The sequence below is a fragment of the Dendrobates tinctorius genome, unplaced genomic scaffold, assembly GCF_039654945.1.
Source record: "Dendrobates tinctorius isolate UK_male_01 unplaced genomic scaffold, ASM3965494v1 ptg000070l, whole genome shotgun sequence".
NCBI classification, from domain to species: domain Eukaryota; kingdom Metazoa; phylum Chordata; class Amphibia; order Anura; family Dendrobatidae; genus Dendrobates; species Dendrobates tinctorius.
Window position 1 is genome coordinate 81,329,024 of NW_027361738.1, and position 20,564 is coordinate 81,349,587.

At 44.2% G+C, this 20,564-nt stretch overlaps 2 protein-coding genes and 1 long non-coding RNA gene across 4 annotated transcripts in view; 2 read left to right on the top strand and 1 right to left on the bottom strand.

Moving 5' to 3' along the window:
- ANKIB1 (ankyrin repeat and IBR domain containing 1) overlaps window positions 1-9,383 on the top strand; it is a 77,768-nt gene extending 68,385 nt beyond the window's left edge. For both annotated transcript variants that reach the window (XM_073581991.1, XM_073581990.1), the window contains exon 20: window positions 1-9,383. In XM_073581991.1, the coding sequence (XP_073438092.1) occupies window positions 1-717 (717 nt within the window). In that variant the 3' untranslated portion in view covers window positions 718-9,383.
- On the bottom strand, window positions 9,152-12,443 carry LOC141095730 (uncharacterized). The gene is made up of 2 exons (XR_012233462.1): window positions 12,348-12,443; window positions 9,152-9,539 (listed from the first exon to the last, which is right to left on the bottom strand). It is a non-coding gene; the product is annotated as an uncharacterized lncRNA (long non-coding RNA).
- GATAD1 (GATA zinc finger domain containing 1) overlaps window positions 12,398-20,564 on the top strand; it is a 20,272-nt gene continuing 12,105 nt past the window's right edge. Inside the window, exons 1-3 of the mRNA XM_073582009.1 lie at window positions 12,398-12,513; window positions 16,091-16,129; window positions 18,112-18,330. Coding sequence (XP_073438110.1) covers window positions 18,112-18,330 — 219 coding nt within the window. The 5' untranslated portion in view covers window positions 12,398-12,513; window positions 16,091-16,129. The remainder of the gene's footprint in view (window positions 12,514-16,090; window positions 16,130-18,111; window positions 18,331-20,564) is intronic.

Here is a 20,564-nt window from a genome sequence, read left to right on the forward strand (position 1 = left end):
GCACTCAGCTCGCTAGATGATGACGACCCTAACATCCTTCTGGCCATTCAGTTGTCATTGCAAGAATCCAGTCTTAATGTGGATGAAGAAACGAGACAGTTCCTTAATAATGAGCCGCCGTTGGGAGCCATAGGATCTTCTCTTCCCACCAGGCTGGACCCTTCCCCGTTAAGCATTGAGAACCCGAGGTCGGCACTCAGTAGTTCGGAACTGCTAGAACTTAGCGAGAGTCTCGTCAGACTTGGAGCCAGTAACGATCCATATACGTCAGACCGGATTCATTCACACTCATTCACCGATGCCCCAATGTCCAGCAGTGACCTCGACTCCACCAGTCATGATCCCAACGTGAGCGAAAACCTACTAGGAAACATCATGGCTTGGTTTCATGACATGAATCCTCAAAGCATCGCCCTTATTCCTTCTATGAACTCGGAAACTGACGTTGATCTACCACCAGGAAGCTCCAGCGAACATCCCGCTCCCGACGTCGCCGAGGAGCATGCACTTTTTCAGGACGCACTAATTCACGAAGACCCCGAATCACGAACTGACGAAATGACTTCCGAGGATTCGGCGCCTCCGCCAGAAACGCTGTCACAGAGCGACGAACACAACGCGAACGACGTCACGAGCAGTATGACCAGTTCAGAGGACATCTCGAGTAGAACTCCTGAACCTTCCACCGAATGGGTCGAACAAGTCCATTTGGTATGAACACAACCAAGCAAACTGTCTAGAAGTTAACCCTTGGATGTCATAAACAAATGAAGATGCCGTTACCGACCACTGCAAGGAAGTGAATTACTGTTTTTGGATTTCCAGTTAATCTTTTAAACTGAGTTGAACTTCCATCTTTTCTGCAATTCATGGAGTTTAATTGCCTTTTTTTTCTTTTTTTTCCAAGAAATACATAGGGTGAAATTTTATCTTCTAATAAAATGCAGTCATGATGTAGCCTTAGTTTGGTAACAATTAAATTTTTTTTTTTTTTTAGACAAAAAAAACAAACCATAAATTGTAGTGGCGGTATCTCCAGCCCCCCCAATGATGCTGAAATATGTACCATCTGCGTTATTTTCTATGAGAAGACTTGATGTAGTGCAAGGTTGCATTTGTGGTTGGAGCCTATACAACGTCGTCAGTGATGTCACTCCTCCTGTCTTGTGCGTCCGAGAGACGGTGAAATATTTGATCATGTGAAATGATGGCGTCAAGTGTGAAACGTTCATTATATTAAGTGGATCTGTCAAACCATGTGTGATCAAAACCAGTTGTATAACCCTGGGTGGTGATTTTTTTTTTTTTATGTATTTTTTTTTTTTTTATACACCTTTATTTCCCTAGTCCTAGTGCTATATAATTCCACAAACCTTTTTTTTTTTTCTTTTTTAACATGAAAAACAAAAATCTAAAAAATGTCTCACTTTAATGCAAGTCTACTTGTAGTTTTATAATTTCCCTTAAAATGGGGACGGGATTTGCATAAAAAAAAAAAAAAATTCACGAGCAAAACGGATTGTTAATCACGTCATTATTGTTGCATAACTTTTTTTTTTTTTCTCTCTCACCTGTAATAATCGCTAGGATCCTCAGAGACTTTGACAATGAGTTAGTGCTCATTAGTTCTTTTTTTTTTTTTTTCATTTCTTACATGTTGAACTGTGCAAGAAAAGGAGCCTAAGGGGCTTCTGGAGAGAATGGACTTGTAATGATCTTAAAAGGGTTTCCAAGTTGGCGAAAAAAATATTCTTTAAAGGGCTCAGACTGGTTAAAAATAATAAAAGTAGTAATACCGTCATGGATCATTCAGAGATCCCACTTCAGTGCTTTTTCTGCCGTCTTGGCACACCGGACAGTTCACCACTGAAGCCACCAAAGATCGACTGAGCAGACCAGCGGGACTGGACGAACATAAGAAATTTATCCATGGAGGTGGAATAAAAGTTGTTTTTTTTTTTTTTTTTTTTTTTTTTTTAAAAACTGCTCACTCATCTTTTAAGAATAACTATTATGTAATACAATTTTTTAGGGAGGGGGTAGGGGATTGCTACCCTGTCAGATATGAAATGTTTTGGATCTTCGGACAGTACTACATTACTACATAACATTTGTGTGTGATGGGATAGAGCCTAATAATTCGTTCTCTTTGGTTTTATTCTGTTGCAGTTCTTTGCCAGATAATCAGAAATTTTGGCTTAAAAAAATAGTTTTATCCAAAATATATACTTTTTTTTTTTTTTTTTTTATCCTATTAACCTCAATTTTTTTTTTATTTGCATTCTTTTTTTTTTTTTTAAGTTCCCATTTATGCATAAAAAAAAAAAAAAAAGCGCTTAATTTCTGACAGATGTGAACTGTACTTAGTCCAGGATCAAGTAATGCGGCATTTCACATCGGTATGATTTTTTTTTTTTTTTTTTTTTTATAGACTGTTGCATCTACGGCAAATACCAATTGATCTAGTAATCTGCACGTTATATCGGTACCATTCACCTATAAGGATTTTTCCATGATTCTTCTTCCGTGAAGCTAGTGGACTTGATAAGTGGTGTAAAATCCCGGCAGATGAAACGCCGCCAGTTCCTTCATTTTATGGCGGTTGAGGTTATCGTTTCCGTTATTTCATTTTACAGATTTTACTTTTTAAAAAAAACAAAAAATTCCATACAGGAAAAAAATGAAGACTTTTTAAAAGTTTTGGAGAGGATTGGTCTAAAAGTGATAAAAGGGGTTTAGTAAGTGAAAATTAAGGCAAAACCAGAAGAGAGTGACTATGAACAGTTAAAGTTTTGTACTAATTTTGGGGTAAAAATATGAAGGATTGAGGGGTGATTTGACAAGTTCATCCTCAAATTTCTCCCTTAGGCTTCATTCAGGTTGTTCGTGTATGGCGGTATGCAGTTGTGGCCTGGCGTGGCAGCATGACTCCTGACCTGAACTAGGAGTACATGAGTCTGTGGTAGTCCAGGGTCAAGGATGTCTGAATTCGGCCTTGGGCAGGTGCTACATGGCAACGTTGGTCGGGTGCGCGGCACAGATCGCCATATGTCGTTCCTTTACAAGGGCAACTTGTGAGGTGCCATGACAGGCAAGTCACACAAAGTCGTATTTTTGTGACTTGCTTGACGCGTATGCCATCACCTTGCGGATTCTACATTCACTTTCGACTTAGCAAAGGCCCATGGCGATCTTAGGCAGGGTGACTAACTTCACCATGTATCGCCAGCGTCAACCAGTCAGAGCTTAGCTTTTATTTCCTCAACTGATCCGGAAAAATGAAAGCTGTGCTGTGATTGGTTGCTTTGATAAATCTGCCTAAGTCGGCCATCTTGGCATCTAATAACATAGTTTTCAGGCAGCCGATTCACTTTATTGGTGTTTGTATTTTTTTTCCTCATGAGTATTTGAGACGAATTCTCAATCTCGTCCATAACCCTTACCCCGTTTTAGTACATCATTTGGTAGTTGGTATAAAGCACGTGGTATTAGACTCCATGACGGCGTAGTTGGTTGTTAGGGGCCAACAGTGATGGGTTTTTAGAACTAGCTGATGGGCAGCGTTGTCCACCGGCGACGGAAGTGTTGGATTGTTGCCCATAGCAACCAATTACCTTATTGCTTTCAGTCTGAGGTAAACGTACGGTTGGTTGCTATGGGCAACGCCTCCATCTTTATTATTATAAACTCCCCCCCCCATCGATTTTCTTCCATAGCCTTTCTTGTGACGTGTTGTCTATAAGCGATTTTTATAATATCGCTGCGGATGATCGGTTACCATGATTGACAGCAGTGGGCCTCCATAGTCATCATCAAACGTCTTGCTAATCATTTTAATACCTTATTATTTCTTATCAAAATGTTAGTGGGATTTACTTGGATCTTGGGAAAACCTCCCTTAATCCTTTTATAAATTGCTAATCATGCTGAGGCACGGTACATATTTGTTAAAGGAGTGGATGAAACATGGCCAAGGCTTCAAAATGTCCGCCTGCCACATCTGTCTCTATGCAGCGGTTACCATAGCAACCAAGAGCTTTTGGCTGCGACTTTACTTGCGTGACATGGCGTCGGTTAGGCGATGCTCAGATCAAGATCAAGCTTGTTTTTTTTAAGACCTTCAAAAAATATGATTTTAAGCGTAATCAGCATTAGAAAATTTTTTTTTTTTTTTTTACTAGAACCATTTTTTCCATTAAAAAAAAAATATATATATATATTTGGGCAGCCTTTAGATTTGATGCGTCAAATTTGTTGTGGATTCCAAGAGGAATCCGCCTCAAAGAAGTGACATTTGTTTTTAGGGATAGCAAAGTGGATTAAATATTAAAGCAAGTTGAAAATACTCCCTGAAGCTTCAGACTTCATCACCTCAATTATTTAGAAAAAAATAAAAGAATGAAAGCCCTGTGAAAGGTGTAGATTTTTGTACGTGATTGGCGGCTGCTCTCTCCTCACCACATAGTATAATCGATACCGATTCGTTTTTATGGAGCGGGTCTCCCCTTTTTTAAATTGGTAATGGATTCCTTGGGGTACGCCGCACGAGACGTTCCTGTGCCTTTTCCTTCTCGAGTTGTAGCTGCCAAATTGTATGGGAGCATTGGGTGTAAAGTAATGAGCAAATCTATAATACAACCTTCACTAAACCATTCATGGCCTTTTTCCCCTTTTTCCTTTTACAGTGAATCTGTCACCTAAAAATTAGTCGGCTGCCATTTTGTGATCGCAAACAATATTTTAAAGGGGTTGGGGGAAAAAAAATTGTTCAAAAAGGAGCCCTATATAGGACGAATGTGTGGTTTTTTTTTATTATTATTATTATTTCTAATCCTATAGGTTGTGGTTCAAAATATAAGGATTGGGCCTACAAAATGGCCGCCTGTAGTATTGATAAGTGACTTATCCAGTGCTACACCTAGACCTGACTGCTGTTTGGGGTTATTACACTGTATATACTTGATGTGTTCATTCCTGTTGTAGTGGAAATTAACATATACTTTGCCGAAAACCTACAATATGCGTCACGTTAGGAGGCTACTTATGCGAGACCGCTAGGGATGAACCGCACGCACTGTCCGGAGGGTGGAGACGCGATCGCGGTTCTTGTAGTACAGTGATGTGAAATGGTCTGATCTTCGGACACCGGTTCTTAGTCCCTTGTCGCGGCTTTAATCTGACTGTCTTTGTAATCGTGTTTTTAGGATGCAACACATGAACATTTTTGTGAAACAGGGAAGACCACTTACAGTGTTTAAAGGGTAAACTTTTTTTTTTATTTATTTATTGAACAGTGTTTGCACAGATTTTATATATATATAATCAGTAGCAACCAAAAGTTTTTTGCATTTTTTCTAAAAAGTGTGATCACTTCTGTCTGGTTGGGAATTGAAAGTGCATGAAGTCGTCATCATGCGAGACCTTAATTTGAAACCAAAATGCTGTAGACTGTAGGTATGGTCATTTAATTAAAGAAAACTGATTGGTAAAAGAGTTGCATCTACTATTTATTGCTCACAACATAGAGAGTAATTCATTGTTACGATGCCATAACGTAGTATTTTGTAGCAGAACCTCTTGCTGTAATTACTGCACCGACTGGTATTGAAGCCACTCGGGTGTAACACAATCCTGTGGGATCTTGCTCCATTCCATTTACAAAGCTGCAAACAATTCACCTTTATTGCTCTGGGAACGAGCCTCAACTCGTCACCCTAACTCATCCCAAAGGTGCTCTATCGGTTGTAAATCGGGATTGGCTTGGTCATTGTAACAGGTGAACATTTTTCTTTGCTAACCAGTTTTTTTTTATTAAATTGGATGAGTGCTTAGGGTCATTGTCTCGCTGTGATTTCCATCCATTGCCTGCTTTGGTTTTACCATGTGGCAGCATTACATACTCTAGTATATCCTTGTACATGGTAGCATTCATATTTCCATCAATTCTACACAGAGGGCCATTTGCAGATGCAGAAAAGCAGCCCCAAACCATGACATTGCCACCACCATGTTTCACTGTAGGTGTTTGGTCCCTTTACATCATTACGTTTTCCAATTTGGCGGTATATATAATGCTTGCCATCACCACCAAACAGATTGAACTTGGATTCCTCCGACCACAACACCTTAGACCATTCTGTCTCTTTCCATTGGCTGTGTTCTTTCGCAAACTCAAATTGGACCTTCCAGTTCTTTGCAGAGATGAAAGGCTTCTTGACTGGAAGTCATGTATTCAACCCTATTGCCCTTAGCCGTCGCACAATAGTTTGGCGACTCACTTTGACTCCATATTGTTTGTTCATTTCATGCTAAATCTGTACATCAGATACTGGACTTTTTCTTAATAATGTGATCATCTTTGGAGGAAGTTTTCCGTGATCGTCCACTTCTAGATTTGTCAGCTGCTCAATGACCTTATTTTTCTTTCTTTATTATCCTGACACTTGATTGATTTACTAACATCATCAGGAAAATGGCATCACACCAACCAGACAGAAACACTTTAAAAAAAAAAAAAAAAAAAAGCTAAACATTTGGTCACTACTGTATATTCCATTTCCTTATTTTGCTTTTCTCTCTGTCAAAGCCTACTTTGAAAGTGCTGTTCTAACTCCCTGGTTTATGATCTTTTAGAAGTTGCTTTGAACTGTGGCTCTAGCAAAAATCCATACTCGAAGGGTATTGTGTACACGGCGTCTTTGAGGGTATGTTTTCACGTTCAGTATTTGCTGCGTACAGCCGCAGCGTCCAATCCACAGTGGCCAGGTGTTACAGGATAGTGGAGAGGATTTTATGAAATCCCACTATGCGTTCAAAGACGTATATGCACATGCAGCGCATCTTTAAAGACCGCAGCATTTCTTCATATCTTGTGGAGACGCTCAGTCGCCACAAGATAAATAGCACCGTCCTATGTTTAGGATACGGTGATTCCGCATGTGTTCAATGAACACATGCGGAATCACCGCGCGTACAAAATCGGGCAGTGCTTTGGACGGAGCGGGTATCTGCTGCGTTCAAAGCGCAGCAAATACTGAACGTGGAAACACACCCTAAGGCCTTGAAATTTTTCTTGCGGAAGCCACCCAGAGTATGCATGTCCTACATGTACTAACAGTTTCCAAACCCGGAAGCGGTTAAAACAAAAGACGAACGTGTGCACAGCAATATTGTTACATTGCTGTGCATTAACGTTTTGGGGGGTTTTTTTGCATTGCTTTTTCAGGTGGGTTCCAGGCGGAATCCGCCTGAAACATTTGCAGTGTGCACATATCCAAACACTTTTACGAACGTTATCCCCGTGTGAGCGCCTCTACCCCAAAGTAGCAGGAGAGTTTTGAGGACAGATTCGTGCTTGAGCTGCAGTTAAAAGCAGCTTATAAAAGATTATGAACAAGGCAGCTGAAACAGCAATTCCTGTATGGTAACTGAGTGAGAAGGAACCCAAATAAAGGTACTGGAGTATATCACAAAAAAAAAAAAAAGTTTGCAAAAGCTGATCAATAGTTAAATTAAAAAAGTTTAGTTTCTCTTTAAGGGCTTTTTCCATCTTGATTAGAAAGCTGATTACTAAGGCATAAAGAAGATAAATGTGCAGTTGGCATGCTACAAGAATTCCCGACCCCGTATCTTGCTGTATCACACTTGTTCAGCTTTGATCCTTAAAGGGGAGGGAAAAATAGTCTGGCAATGGTCAGGCTATTACCATTTTCCTTCCCAGTCTGCTTTATTAATCAGATTTTTGTTCTTTGTTGGATAATCCCCTTTATTACTTGCTGCTGTTACAGATCTGAAAATACAACTTGAAATCAGCCGGAGCATTGTTTGCCTTCCAGAGAATTTGCATAACATTTTGCTTTTTTTTTTTTTTTATATAAGCACCATTACTTTTTAAAGCCTCACTGAGACGTCTGTTTTTCACATACGAGTTCCATCAATGCTTAGTTCATACCCAGTATAATCGATAGAGACATTTCTGTTTTTGATCCAAGTCAAAATAGACCCCTACAAGTCTATGGGTCCATGAAAATCACGGGGATGGCGTCCGAGCACAGTCCATGATTAACATTGTAATGGGTAGAAAAAGATTGGCAATTTTTTTTCATATGTGAAAAGAGAAACCCTGATGAAGCTAAGAATAAGTTTTCGGGTGCCAGAACAATCACTGATGTTAGAATAAGGCCCAAAGTATTACATTTACTGATCCTTGATGTGATAACTATTCTAGAATGAAGAAAACAATTAAAAAAAACTAACAAATTAAGAGCACCCATATTCATTTGTGCCGATTGTTTGTAACATTTTTGCATTATCTTTGTTTTCTGTTCTGTAATGGAAATTGGACTGGTGCACGATGCACTGGGGCTACCGATTCAAGCAATAGTGCCGGCCCTAGGGGTATAACTATATCAAAAGCTTGTCCCATTTTACTTGAGAGTTCTGTACTTATGGGTATGGCTAATTTTAAAATGTGCAGCAGTTTGTGTGAACAGGATATGAAAAACTACTGTAGTGGCAAAACTATAGGGTCACGCTGGTCCATTGTCTTCTGACTACCACTCCAGGGTCATTGACTCCTCAAACAACAATCCCTGGTTCAAAGGATCAATTCCGAGTCGCCCGAGATCTGCAGTAAGATCTCAGCATTACCGCTGCTTGAAAATGGCCTCCGTACAGTGAAGAAAATTTCTGTAATCTTAGAACTTTTTTACAGCATTTTCCAAGATTTGAAAACACCGTGTGAGTTATGGTGCTGCTTTAGCAGTGATGCATAAAGCCACTTATCAGTCCCGGGTTTCCGAACTCCTTTTTTTAGTTTTACATGAGCTTCTGAATCCTATAATGGGGGTAAAATAAAGTGCCCCATTTGGACAGAGCCGCGGCCCCTTTTAGAGAGATCCAAAGTTCGGGTCCCCATTGATATCTATGGGGTTGAAGTTCGGAAACCCGACCCGAACTCTGGATTAAAGTATGGTCGAATCCGAACTTCAAGTCCGCTCACCCCTATCGTTAACCACGATTTGATTGATCAGAACTTATTTGTTTCTGGGACAGCTGTAAGACAACCAATATGGCGCCACCACACCTACCACAAGGGGTTAATGGGCAACCATCCATTTTACCACGTTCAGCATACGATACAATTCTCAGATCCACTAATTATGAAGCCGGTGACTTTTTTTGTTTTTTTGTAAACCGATTATTTTATAATGTAAAGACACAGATGATTCCTGTAACCTTGACTTGTTATTTGCACTTTCATGAGTATACTTGATACATTCCCATTTTCTATACATTAGAATATAACAATGTAGATGTTAGGCCAAATGAATGCTGTTCATACAATGCAACAACAAAACCTGATTAAACATTTATTACTTTAACGCTTCTTCGTTTGTCTCGTTCTGGTCCGATGTGCGTGTCTGGTGAAGGTTTAATTGACATATTTAATTGGGATTCTGGAAGCAGCCATTATGTGATCATTCTTTTCAGTCTGTTTTATCTGTGCTGAATTAAACGCACTATGTTTTTCTTACAATCTACAAAAAAAAACACAGAATGCAAATTATTCCTCCTCTAACATTCGCAAACTTTCTGCTGTTTGGAACTAAAAAAAACAAGAACAATTTCTATAGCTCAAGACAACTACGGTAATCTAACCAAATGAAGGTTTTAGAATTCTTGATCCCCTTCATTACAAGCATCTTCAGTACTTAGAGCCCCGTTGGCTCTTATGACCGGCTGTAAATGTTATGTATGTGAAAATGAAGATGAGTGACCTCATGGAGATCAACATCCAACACTGTGGAGACACCATCACATGTTTCTCAACGCAAGCAATGACTAGCCAGGTCTTTCACCGGGAAGGAACAACCACGGGAAGGGCAGTCTCCAATGAAGGAAACCACCTATGCCAAAACATGGTATCCATCCACAGAGAGCTGTTTCGGGGTATGTATACCATGTTTTGGCACAGGTGGTTTCCTTCATTGGAGACTGCCCTTCCCGTGGTTGTTCCTTCCCGGTGAAAGACCTGGCTAGTCATTGCTTGCGTTGAGAAACGTGATGGTGTCTCCGCTGCTTGTGTTTTGCATGTTTTTGCATATTTCCCATAAGGGATGGGGGCATTGCTCTAGAATCACTGCGTTGAGAAACATGTGATGGTGTCTCCGCAGTGTTGGATGTTGATCTCCATGAGGTCATTCATCCTCATTTTCAGTCTTTTACTAGGCATTGCTCCTACTGGCCAGTTTCCTACTCCACACTGATGAGGGGCAATACCCCGAAACAGCTGTCTGTGGATGGATACCATGTTTTGGCATAGGTGGTTTCTTTCATTGGAGACTGCCCTTCCCGTGGTTGTTCCTTCCCGGGGAAAGACCTGGCTAGTCATTGCTTGCGTTGAGAAACATGTGTTGGTGTCTCCGCGGCTGTTGATTTACATGTAAATGTTATGTATAGCCAGACACCAGTTTCCGACAGCGATCCTGAGGAAGCTCAGCCAATTCCTGAATGTCAATGGTCTCCACTTCACTAATATTCTTGGGATTACACGTTACAATTGTGACGGACACTCCAAAATATTCCAGGACTTCTGAAACAAAGCCTTGGTTGGACTTTGATCTATGATTGGGATCATTGTCCTGTTTGAAGGTCCAATGTGGCCAAAGATCCATCTTCCTCACAGAAGGCAAGACGTTTACTTCTAGCATTCACTGATGCCTGATTGAATCCAGCTTGTTCTACACACGTTGAAGGTTTGCAGTGCCTGAGGGAGCAAAGCAGCCCCCATCACGTTACACTGCAAACATCATCATCATCACGGCCATGCTTCCCTGTAGGCATCACCGAGCCACCGCCATGCTTCCCTGAAGGCATCACTGAGCCACCGCCATGCTTCTCTGTAGGCATCATCGGGCCAAAGCCATACTTCCCTGTAGGCATCACCGAGCCACCGCCATGGCTTCCATGAAGGCATCACCAAGCCACCGCCATGCTTCCCTGTAGGCATCACCAAGTCACCGCCATGCTTCCATGTAGGCATCACCGAGCCAAAGTCAGGCTTCCCTGTAGGCATCACTGAGCCACCGCCATGCTTCCCTGTAGGCATTATCTAGCCACCGCCATGCTTTATTATGATCAGGGTGTTCTTTTAAACGCACTCTTCATTCATCCTTTAGACATATTGATTATCCTTTGATCTGAAAAGTTCCAGATTTGTTCCACTGCTCCATAGAACTGAATCTCAAAAGTTCTGTGACTTTTTTGTATGCTTTTGATCATATTGGAGCGTTTGGGTCAGTATAAGTGAAGATTCTTAAGTTTGGGCATGCAGACGTTCAGTGTTTAATGTGTGCCTAAATGTCCATTTACCCTGCACAATTTTTTTTTCTTAAGAACGCTTGTTTCACGATCGTTGGGTGATCAGCAGCATGAAGGAAGAGCAAAATGTGCCTTTTCATCGACTGTAATCATCTTTTTGTTTGAACAAAAGAAGGTCGTTCTCAGCAGCGCATCGTGCTGTATAAACGAAATGTGCGCTGCTGAGATTGTTCCTTGCACGTAGGCTGCCAATCTATTACAGATGGCTCAGTGTGTGACTGAAGTGCGGTCTGTGTGTAAACAGGCTATTAATTTACAATCAGCAAACAGTGAGGGGCACAATGGCGGCCAGCACGCCGTGTGTGGGGAGTAGTGGACCACACATAATTCTCTATATCTGGGACTTTACAAAAAAAAAACCAAAAATGTGCCTTAGCGCTAACAGGCACGTAATTGCACCTTGCCTGCCTGTATTGCATGGCGCCATTCTTCCCTGGCACAGAGTGGTCACATACCGCTCCGGCCGGGGATTCAGCTGCTGACGGTGCGGGACTTCTGACATCATTGTGATTGACAGTCGGCGCCCGCAGTTGGGCAGCAGGTATCCAGCTGTCAATCACAATGACCTCGGAAGTCCTGCCCCGGCGACAGTGCGGACTGGAAAATAAGCCTCCACTCCGTACACGTGACGTCAGCAGAGGCAGCAGAATCGCTGGCAGGAGCGGTCTGTGATCGCACCGTGCTGGGGAGAGCGGCGCCGTGCACAGCAGGGAGGTGAGCTGACATTACCTGCCTGGTAGTGCTTAGGTCCATTCTTGTTTTTCCCCTTTAAGTGATAGAAAATAATAATAATAATGAGCAGCATTGCATTCAGCCTCCACAACAGCCAGTCTCCATGTGCCCCCCCAACATGCAGTCCCATACAAATAACATCACACCTTCCCTGGGTATCCCCTAACTGCAGCCCCATGTAAATATCACCCCCTCCAGCCCGCGGCGCGCACTCTCGTGCAGTCAGTCTCTACCCTGTGGGAGGCTCCGCCCCTTCCGGTGACGTCACCGATCACGGGAGTGACGTCACTGATCACGGGAGCGTCGCTCTTCCCGGTCGCCGTCTTCTGTGCTCCGCTCCCGCCGCCCTCCGTCCGGTCTCCGTAGTGGATTTCCGACCGCCCTCTTCGGACTCCCGAGGTGTGTGCGCCCGCAGGCTTGCTGGGACATGTAGTACTAGCTGGACACCGGTCAGGCTGTGCAATCCCAATAACATCCGGTTCCCAACATGCTTTGCTGATAATGTCTGTATCTTCTGCGATTTGAGTTTATTTTTTAGTTGTTTTATCATTAATGGAGCCGTGTGGGCTGAGGGGAACTTGGCATTTTTATTGTCACTCGGTCCAGTCACTGCTGGCGGCGGCTTGTGTGTGCGGGCGGTATATGGGGGGTGTTCCGGTGCGGGCGGTATATGGGGGGGTGTTCCGGTGCGGGCGGTATATGGGGGGGTGCTCCGGTGCGGGCGGTATATGGGGGGTGTTCTGGTGCGGGCGGTATATGGGGGGTGTTCTGGTGCGGGCGGTATGTATATGGGGGGGGTGTTCTGGTGCGGGCGGTATATGGGGGGGTGCTCTGGTGCGGGCGGTATATGGGGGGGTGGTCTGGTGCGGGCGGTATATGGGGGGGTGCTCTGGTGCGGGCGGTATGTGGGGGGGTGTTCTAGTGCGGGCGGTATATGGGGGGGTGTTCTGGTGCGGGCGGTATGTATATGGGGGGGTGTTCTAGTGCGGGCGGTATATGGGGGGGTGTTCTGGTGCGGGCGGTATATGGGGGGGTGTTCTGGTGCGGGCGGTATATGGGGGGGTGCTCTGGTGCGGGCGGTATATGGGGGGGTGTTCTAGTGCGGGCGGTATATGGGGGGGTGTTCTGGTGCGGGCGGTATATGGGGGGGTGTTCTGGTGCGGGCGGTATATGGGGGGGTGGTCTGGTGCGGGCGGTATATGGGGGGGTGCTCTGGTGCGGGCGGTATATGGGGGGGTGCTCTAGTGCGGGCGGTATATGGGGGGGTGTTCTGGTGCGGGCGGTATGTATATGGGGGGGTGTTCTAGTGCGGGCGGTATATGGGGGGGTGTTCTGGTGCGGGCGGTATGTATATGGGGGGGGTGTTCTAGTGCGGGCGGTATATGGGGGGGTGTTCTGGTGCGGGCGGTATATGGGGGGGTGGTCTGGTGCGGACGGTATATGGGGGGGTGCTCTGGTGCGGGCGGTATATGGGGGGGTGTTCTAGTGCGGGCGGTATATGGGGGGGTGTTCTGGTGCGGGCGGTATGTATATGGGGGGGTGCTCTAGTGCGGGCGGTATATGGGGGGGTGTTCTGGTGCGGGCGGTATGTATATGGGGGGGTGTTCTAGTGCGGGCGGTATATGGGGGGGTGTTCTGGTGCGGGCGGTATGTATATGGGGGGGGTGTTCTAGTGCGGGCGGTATATGGGGGGGTGTTCTGGTGCGGGCGGTATATGGGGGGGTGGTCTGGTGCGGACGGTATATGGGGGGGTGCTCTGGTGCGGGCGGTATATGGGGGGGTGTTCTAGTGCGGGCGGTATATGGGGGGGTGTTCTAGTGCGGGCGGTATATGGGGGGGTGTTCTGGTGCGGGCGGTATGTATATGGGGGGGTGTTCTAGTGCGGGCGGTATATGGGGGGGTGTTCTGGTGCGGGCGGTATATGGGGGGGTGTTCTGGTGCGGGCGGTATGTATATGGGGGGGGTGTTCTAGTGCGGGCGGTATATGGGGGGGTGTTCTGGTGCCGGCCTTATTGGAGGTGGGGGCTGGGGTGTGCAGAGTTTGAGTTGTTTTTTGGGGAGGTACAATTTACTCTGAAAAATCACTTCAGCCTCTTCCTCTTCACCTCTGTTGTGAATCCCCTTTACACTTCATACATTCAGTCTTTTGAACATTTATTTTTTTCACATTTTAGGTATTAAAAAAAACAGCCTGGTGGGAAAAGTTAGAAAGTGTGTGATGGAATCTGCTCTAAACCAGACAGTAGCAAAAAAAAACCGCATTGCTAATAAACACTTCACAACTGAAAACTCCTCCAAAAACTCCTTAGAAGGAGCGTTGTCTGGAGCGATTTTATTAATAAAAACCTCGTCACTTTTGACCACTAAAAAAAAAAAATAATCCCTGAGCACATAGTCTACCTGAGGCCGGGGTCACACTTGTGAGAAACTTGCACCTCAATACCCGGCACTGCCGCCGCCACTCAGGACTGGAGTGTGCGGCTGCATGTACTTCTGTGCAGCTGAGCGCTCCTTTTCGAGTGCTGGCAGCAGTGCCGGGTATTGAGGTGCAAGTTTCTCGCAAGTGTGACCCCGGCCTAAGGGGGAGATTCTGGATTCTGTGCAACAGCTGCATCGAGAAAGTTAGCATCGGGGGCGCCAATTACACCGGAGGTGCCTCGGCCAGCAGCATCAGGACAAGTTTTGCCAGCACTTCCTGAGGTCTCCTCATACCCCTGCACGTAACGTGTGATTACATGTCGGGAAGCCACAAAAGGAACGAAACCCTGTTGAAAATATGTTTATTTTAGCAGCAAATGTTATAAAACAAATATTGCAACGCAATCCACCGCACATGAAAATACAGGATGTAACTCAGGGTCAGTAATGTAATGTATGCACACAGTGACTGCACCAGCAGAATAGTGAGTGCAGCTGTGGGGTATAATACAGGAGGTAACTCAGGATCAGTAATGTAATGTATGTACACAGTGACTGCACCAGCAGAATAGTGAGTGCAGCTCTGGAGTATAATACAGGAGGTAACTCAGGATCAGTAATGTAATGTATGTACACAGTGACTGCACCAGCAGAATAGTGAGTGCAGCTCTGGAGTATAATACAGGATGTAACTCAGGATCAGTAATGTAATGTATGTACACAGTGACTGCACCAGCAGAATAGTGAGTGCAGCTCTGGAGTATAATACAGGATGTAACTCAGGATCAGTAATGTAATGTATGTACACAGTGACTGCACCAGCAGAATAGTGAGTGCAGCTCTGGAGTATAATACAGGATGTAACTCAGGATCAGTAATGTATGTACACAGTGACTGCACCAGCAGAATAGTGAGTGCAGCTCTGCAGTATAATACAGGATGTAACTCAGGATCAGTAATGTAACGTATGTACACAGTGACTGCACCAGCAGAATAGTAAGTGCAGCTCTGGGGTATAATACAGGATGTAACTTAGGATCAGTAATGTATGTACACAGTGACTGCACCAGCAGAATAGTGAGTGCAGCTCTGGGGTATAATACAGGAGGTAGCTCAGGATCAGTAATGTAATGTATGTACACAGTGACTGCACCAGCAGAATAGTGAGTGCAGCTCTGGCGTATAATACAGGATGTAACTAAGGATCAGTAATGTAATGTATGTACACAGTGACTGCACCAGCAGAATAGTGAGTGCAGCTCTGGAGTATAATACAGGATGTAACTAAGGATCAGTAATGTAATGTATGTACACAGTGACTGCACCAGCAGAATAGTGAGTGCAGCTCTGGAGTATAATACAGGATGTAACTCAGGATCAGTAATGTAATGTATGTACACAGTGACTGCACCAGCAGAATAGTGAGTGCAGCTCTGGAGTATAATACAGGATGTAACTCAGGATCACTACTCCCTTGCAGCTGTGATATTCGTATTCCCTGTTGGGGCATCATTGTATTGGACATCAGATAACCCCTTTTGCTTCTTTTGTCTTCTAGGTGATTTGTAGATGAAGTGACGTTGACATTCTGCTGAAGGTGATGAACATTGTTTTTAATTGTGGGATATTCTGTATACAGGCACTTCTCACTAGATTAGAATATCATCAAAAAGTGAATTTATTTAAGTTCTTCAATACAAAAAGTGAAACTCATATTATATAATAGAGTGATTACACACAGAGTGATCTATTTCACGTGTTTATTTCTGTTAATGTTGATGATTATGGCTTACAGCCAATGACAACCCAAAAGTCATTATGTCAGTAAATTAGAATAATTAACAAAAAACACCCGCAAAGGCTTCCTAAGCGTTTATAAAGGTCCCTTAGTCTGTTTCAGTAGCTCCACAATCATGGGGAAGACTGCTGACCTGACAGATGTCCAGAAGGCAGTCACTGACACTCCACAAGGAGGGGAAGCCACAAAAGATCATTGCTAAAGAAGCCGGCTGTTCACAGAGTGCTGTATCCAAGAATATTAATGGAAATGTGAGTGTAAGGAAAAAGTGTGGTAGAAAAAGGAGCACAAGCAACCGGGATAACCGCAGCCTGGAAAGGATTGTTAAGAAAAGGCCATTTAGTAATGTGAGGGAGATTCACAAGGCGTGGCCTGCTGCTGGAGTCATTGCTTCACACCACACACAGATGTATCCAGAACATGGGCGACAAGTGTCCCATTCCTTGTGTCAGCCACTCATGACCAATAGACAACACCAGAAGCGTCTTACCTGGGCCAAGGAGACAAAGAACCGGACTGTTGTCAGAGGTCCAAGGTGTTGTGTTCAGATGAAAGTACATTTTGCATTTCATTTGGAAATCAAAGTCCCAGAGTCTGGAGGAAGAGTGGAGAGGACACAATCCAAGCTGCTGGAGGTCTAGTGTGAAGTCTCCACCATCAGTGATGGTTTGGGGAGCCATGTCATCTGCTGGTGTAGGTCCACTGTGTTTTATCAAGACCAAAGTCAGTGCAGCCGTCTACCAGGACATTTTAGAGCTCTTCATGCTCCCCTCTGCAGACAAGCTTTATGGAGATGGAAATGTCATTCTCCAGCAGGACTTGGCCCCCGTCCACACTGCCAAAAGTACCAATACCTGGTGTACACACAACAGTATCACTGGGCTTGATTGGCAGCAAACTCACCTGACCTTAACCCCATAGAGAATCCAAGGAGTATTGTAAAGAGGAAGATGAGAGACACCAGACCCAACAATGCAGACGCGGTGAAGGCTGCTATCAAAGCGACCTGGGCTTCCATAACCCCTCAGCAGTGCCACAGGCTGATCGCCTCCATGCCACGCCACATTGATGCAGTAATTGATGCAGAAGGAGCCCGACCAAGTATTGAGTGCATTTACTGATCATACATTTCACTAGGCCAACGTTTCGGATTTTAAAATCATTTTTTCAAGCCGGTGTTATAAAGTAATCTAATTTACTGAGATAATGACTTTTGGGTTGTCACTGGCTGTAAGCCATAATCATCAACATTAACAGAAATAACCAAATGGAATAGATCACTCTGTGTGTAATGACTCTCACTTATGTATTGAAGAACTTAAATAAATTAACTTTTTAATGATATTCTAATTATGTGAGACACACCCATAATTACATCATTCAAGACCCTCTAGGGGTTTGTTTTGTGACGCATCAGAGCTGTGGCGCTGGTCCTGTATGTCGGTGCACGTGTGCCCTATAGGCAGTAGTGCTGATCCCCGCTGGCTGCTCCATTAGTACATTGTATGGTTGCTATGTGCACAGTGTCCGCTCCGAGCTTCTTGCACATTTTCCCTCCTTGATCTGATGAAGCCCCATGGTTCATTGTGATACACCTAACATAAGTCTGTGTATCAGTGGAGGGCAGTCTATTGTATAATGGCAGCTTTTTTATCTATCATCGCCAGCACAATACATTAAGGAGCAACATGTGGGTGCGGTAATTAAAGAGCCCACCTCAGATTCTGCGGTTTACTATGTGTGTGTGTAGTTACTGTTTGTATTTTGCCATTTTATTGCAGATGCCTCTAGGAGTGAAGCCGACATGCAGCATGTGCAAGACCACCTCCTCCTCCATGTGGAAGAAGGGAAGCCAGGGGGAGATTCTGTGCAACAGCTGCACCGGGAAAGGCGGCACCGGGGGCGGCAATCACGCCGGAGGTGCCCCGACCACCAGCAGCGGGGCAAGTTTTGCCAGTACTTCGACTGCTCAGCAAAGCAACGGAGGCAGCAATAAACAGGTAAAAGATGATGACATCTGCATGAAGGAGCAGCTTCAAAAATTTTTTTTTCCATTCTTAACCCCTTCCTGGCATAGGGGCCCGGACCCATGGACGGGATAGTACGTCTACCGCGATCAGCGGCGCCCCCGTGGTGAGCGTCGCTGATCGCGGCCGGATGTCAGCTGATTATCACAGCTGACACCCGGCACAATGTGTCAGGGGCGGTCACGGACCGCCCCCGACACGTTAACCCCTTGTACACCGCGATCAAACACGATTGCGGTGTACCGGGAGTTAAAGGGAAGCATCGGCAGGGAGGGGGCTCCCTCCGTGATTCCCGGAGCCCCCCACGGCAGCGCAATGTGCAGCGCTGCTGCCGGGGGCTCCTTTCCTGCAGGCCCCCGAATCCAAGATGGCGACAGGGGCCTTCAGGGGCCTGCAGGAAGCTGGCTTCCTCAGTGCCTGCAAAGCGCAGGCATGAGGAAGCCTTCTGCAGTGCCTGTGACAGATTGCTGATCTGTCACAGTGATCTGTGATGTGACGTGACAGATCAGCGATTTGTCACAGGACAGTGATGTCCCACCTGGGATTATTTAATAAAGTAAAAAAAAAAAATAAAAAAAAGTGTTAAAATAAATTTAAAAAAATCGCCAAATAAATTAGAAAAAAAAAAAAATATTCCCCCAAATAAATCCATTTTTTAGAAATAAATAAAAAAAAAAACCAATAAAAGTACACATATTGGGTATCGTCACGTCCGTAACGACCCGCCCTATAAAACTGTCCCATTAGTTAACCCCTTTAGCGAACCCCTTAAAAAATAAAAATAATAAACGAAGCAAAAAATAATGATTTATTATCATACCGCCAAACAAAAAGTGTAATAACGCGCGATCAAAAAGACGCATATAAATATCCATGGTACCACTGAATACGTCATCTTGTCCCGCAAAAAACGAGCCGCCACACAGCATCATCAGCGAAAAAATAAAAAAGTTATAGCTCGCAGAATAAAGCGATGCAAAAATAATTATTTTTTATATAAAATAGTTTTCATTGCATAAAACCGACAAAACATAAAAAAAAGACCTAAATAAGGTATCTCTGTAAGCGTACTGACCCGAAGAATAAAGCCGCTTTATCAATTTTATCGCACGCGGAACGGTGTAAACGCACCCCCCCAAAAGAAATTCATGAAACGCTGGTTTTTGTTCATTCTGCGTCCCAAAAATCAGAATAAAAAGCGATCAAAAAATGTTACGTGCCCGAAAATGGTACCAATAAAAACGTCAACTCGTCCCGCAAAAAATAAGACCTCACATGACTCGGTGGGTCAAAATACGGAAAAATTAGAGCTCTCAATATGTGGTGATGCAAAAACTATTTTTACAATAAAAAGCGTCTTTTAGCGTGTGACAGCCGCCAAACATAAAAACCGCCATAAATAGTAAATCAAACCCCCGTTATCACCCCCTTAGTTAGGGAAAAATAATAAAATAAAAAAAATGTATTTATTTCCATTTTTCCGTTAGGGGTAGGGTTAGGGGTGTGTTGGGGTTAGGGTTGGAGTTATAATTGGGGGGTTTCCACTGTTTGCGCACATCAGGTGCTCTCCAAATGCAACATGGCGTCTGATCTCAATTCCAGCCAATTCTGAGTTGAAAAAGTCAAATGGTGCTCCTTCCCTTCCAAGCTCTGCCATGCGCCCAAACAGTGTTTTACCCCCACATGTAGGGTATCAGCCTACTCAGGTCAAATTGCAAAACAATTTTTGGGGTCCAATTTCTCCTGTTACCCTTAGGAAAATAAAAAATTGGGGGCAATTTTATTTATTTTTATTTTATTTTTTTATTTTCACGCCCGAGCGTTATAAACTTCTGTGAAGCACTTGGGGGTTCAAAGTGCTCACCACACATCTAGAGTTCCGTGGGGGGCCTAGTGTCGAAAATGGGGTCACTTGTGGGGAGTTTCAATAGTTTAGGTACATCAGGGGCTCTCCAAACGCACATGACACCCGCAGACCATTCCATCAAAGTCTGCATTCCAAAACGTCACTACTTCCCTTCCGAGCCCTGACGTGTCTCCATACAGTAGTTTTCTCCCACATATGGGGTGTCAGCGTACTCATGACAAATTGGACAACAACTTTTGGGGTCCAATTTCTCCTGTTACCCTTGGGAAAATGAAAAAATTGGGGACTAATTGATCATGTTTGTGGAAAAAATACGATTTTTTTTATTTTCATGCCCGGG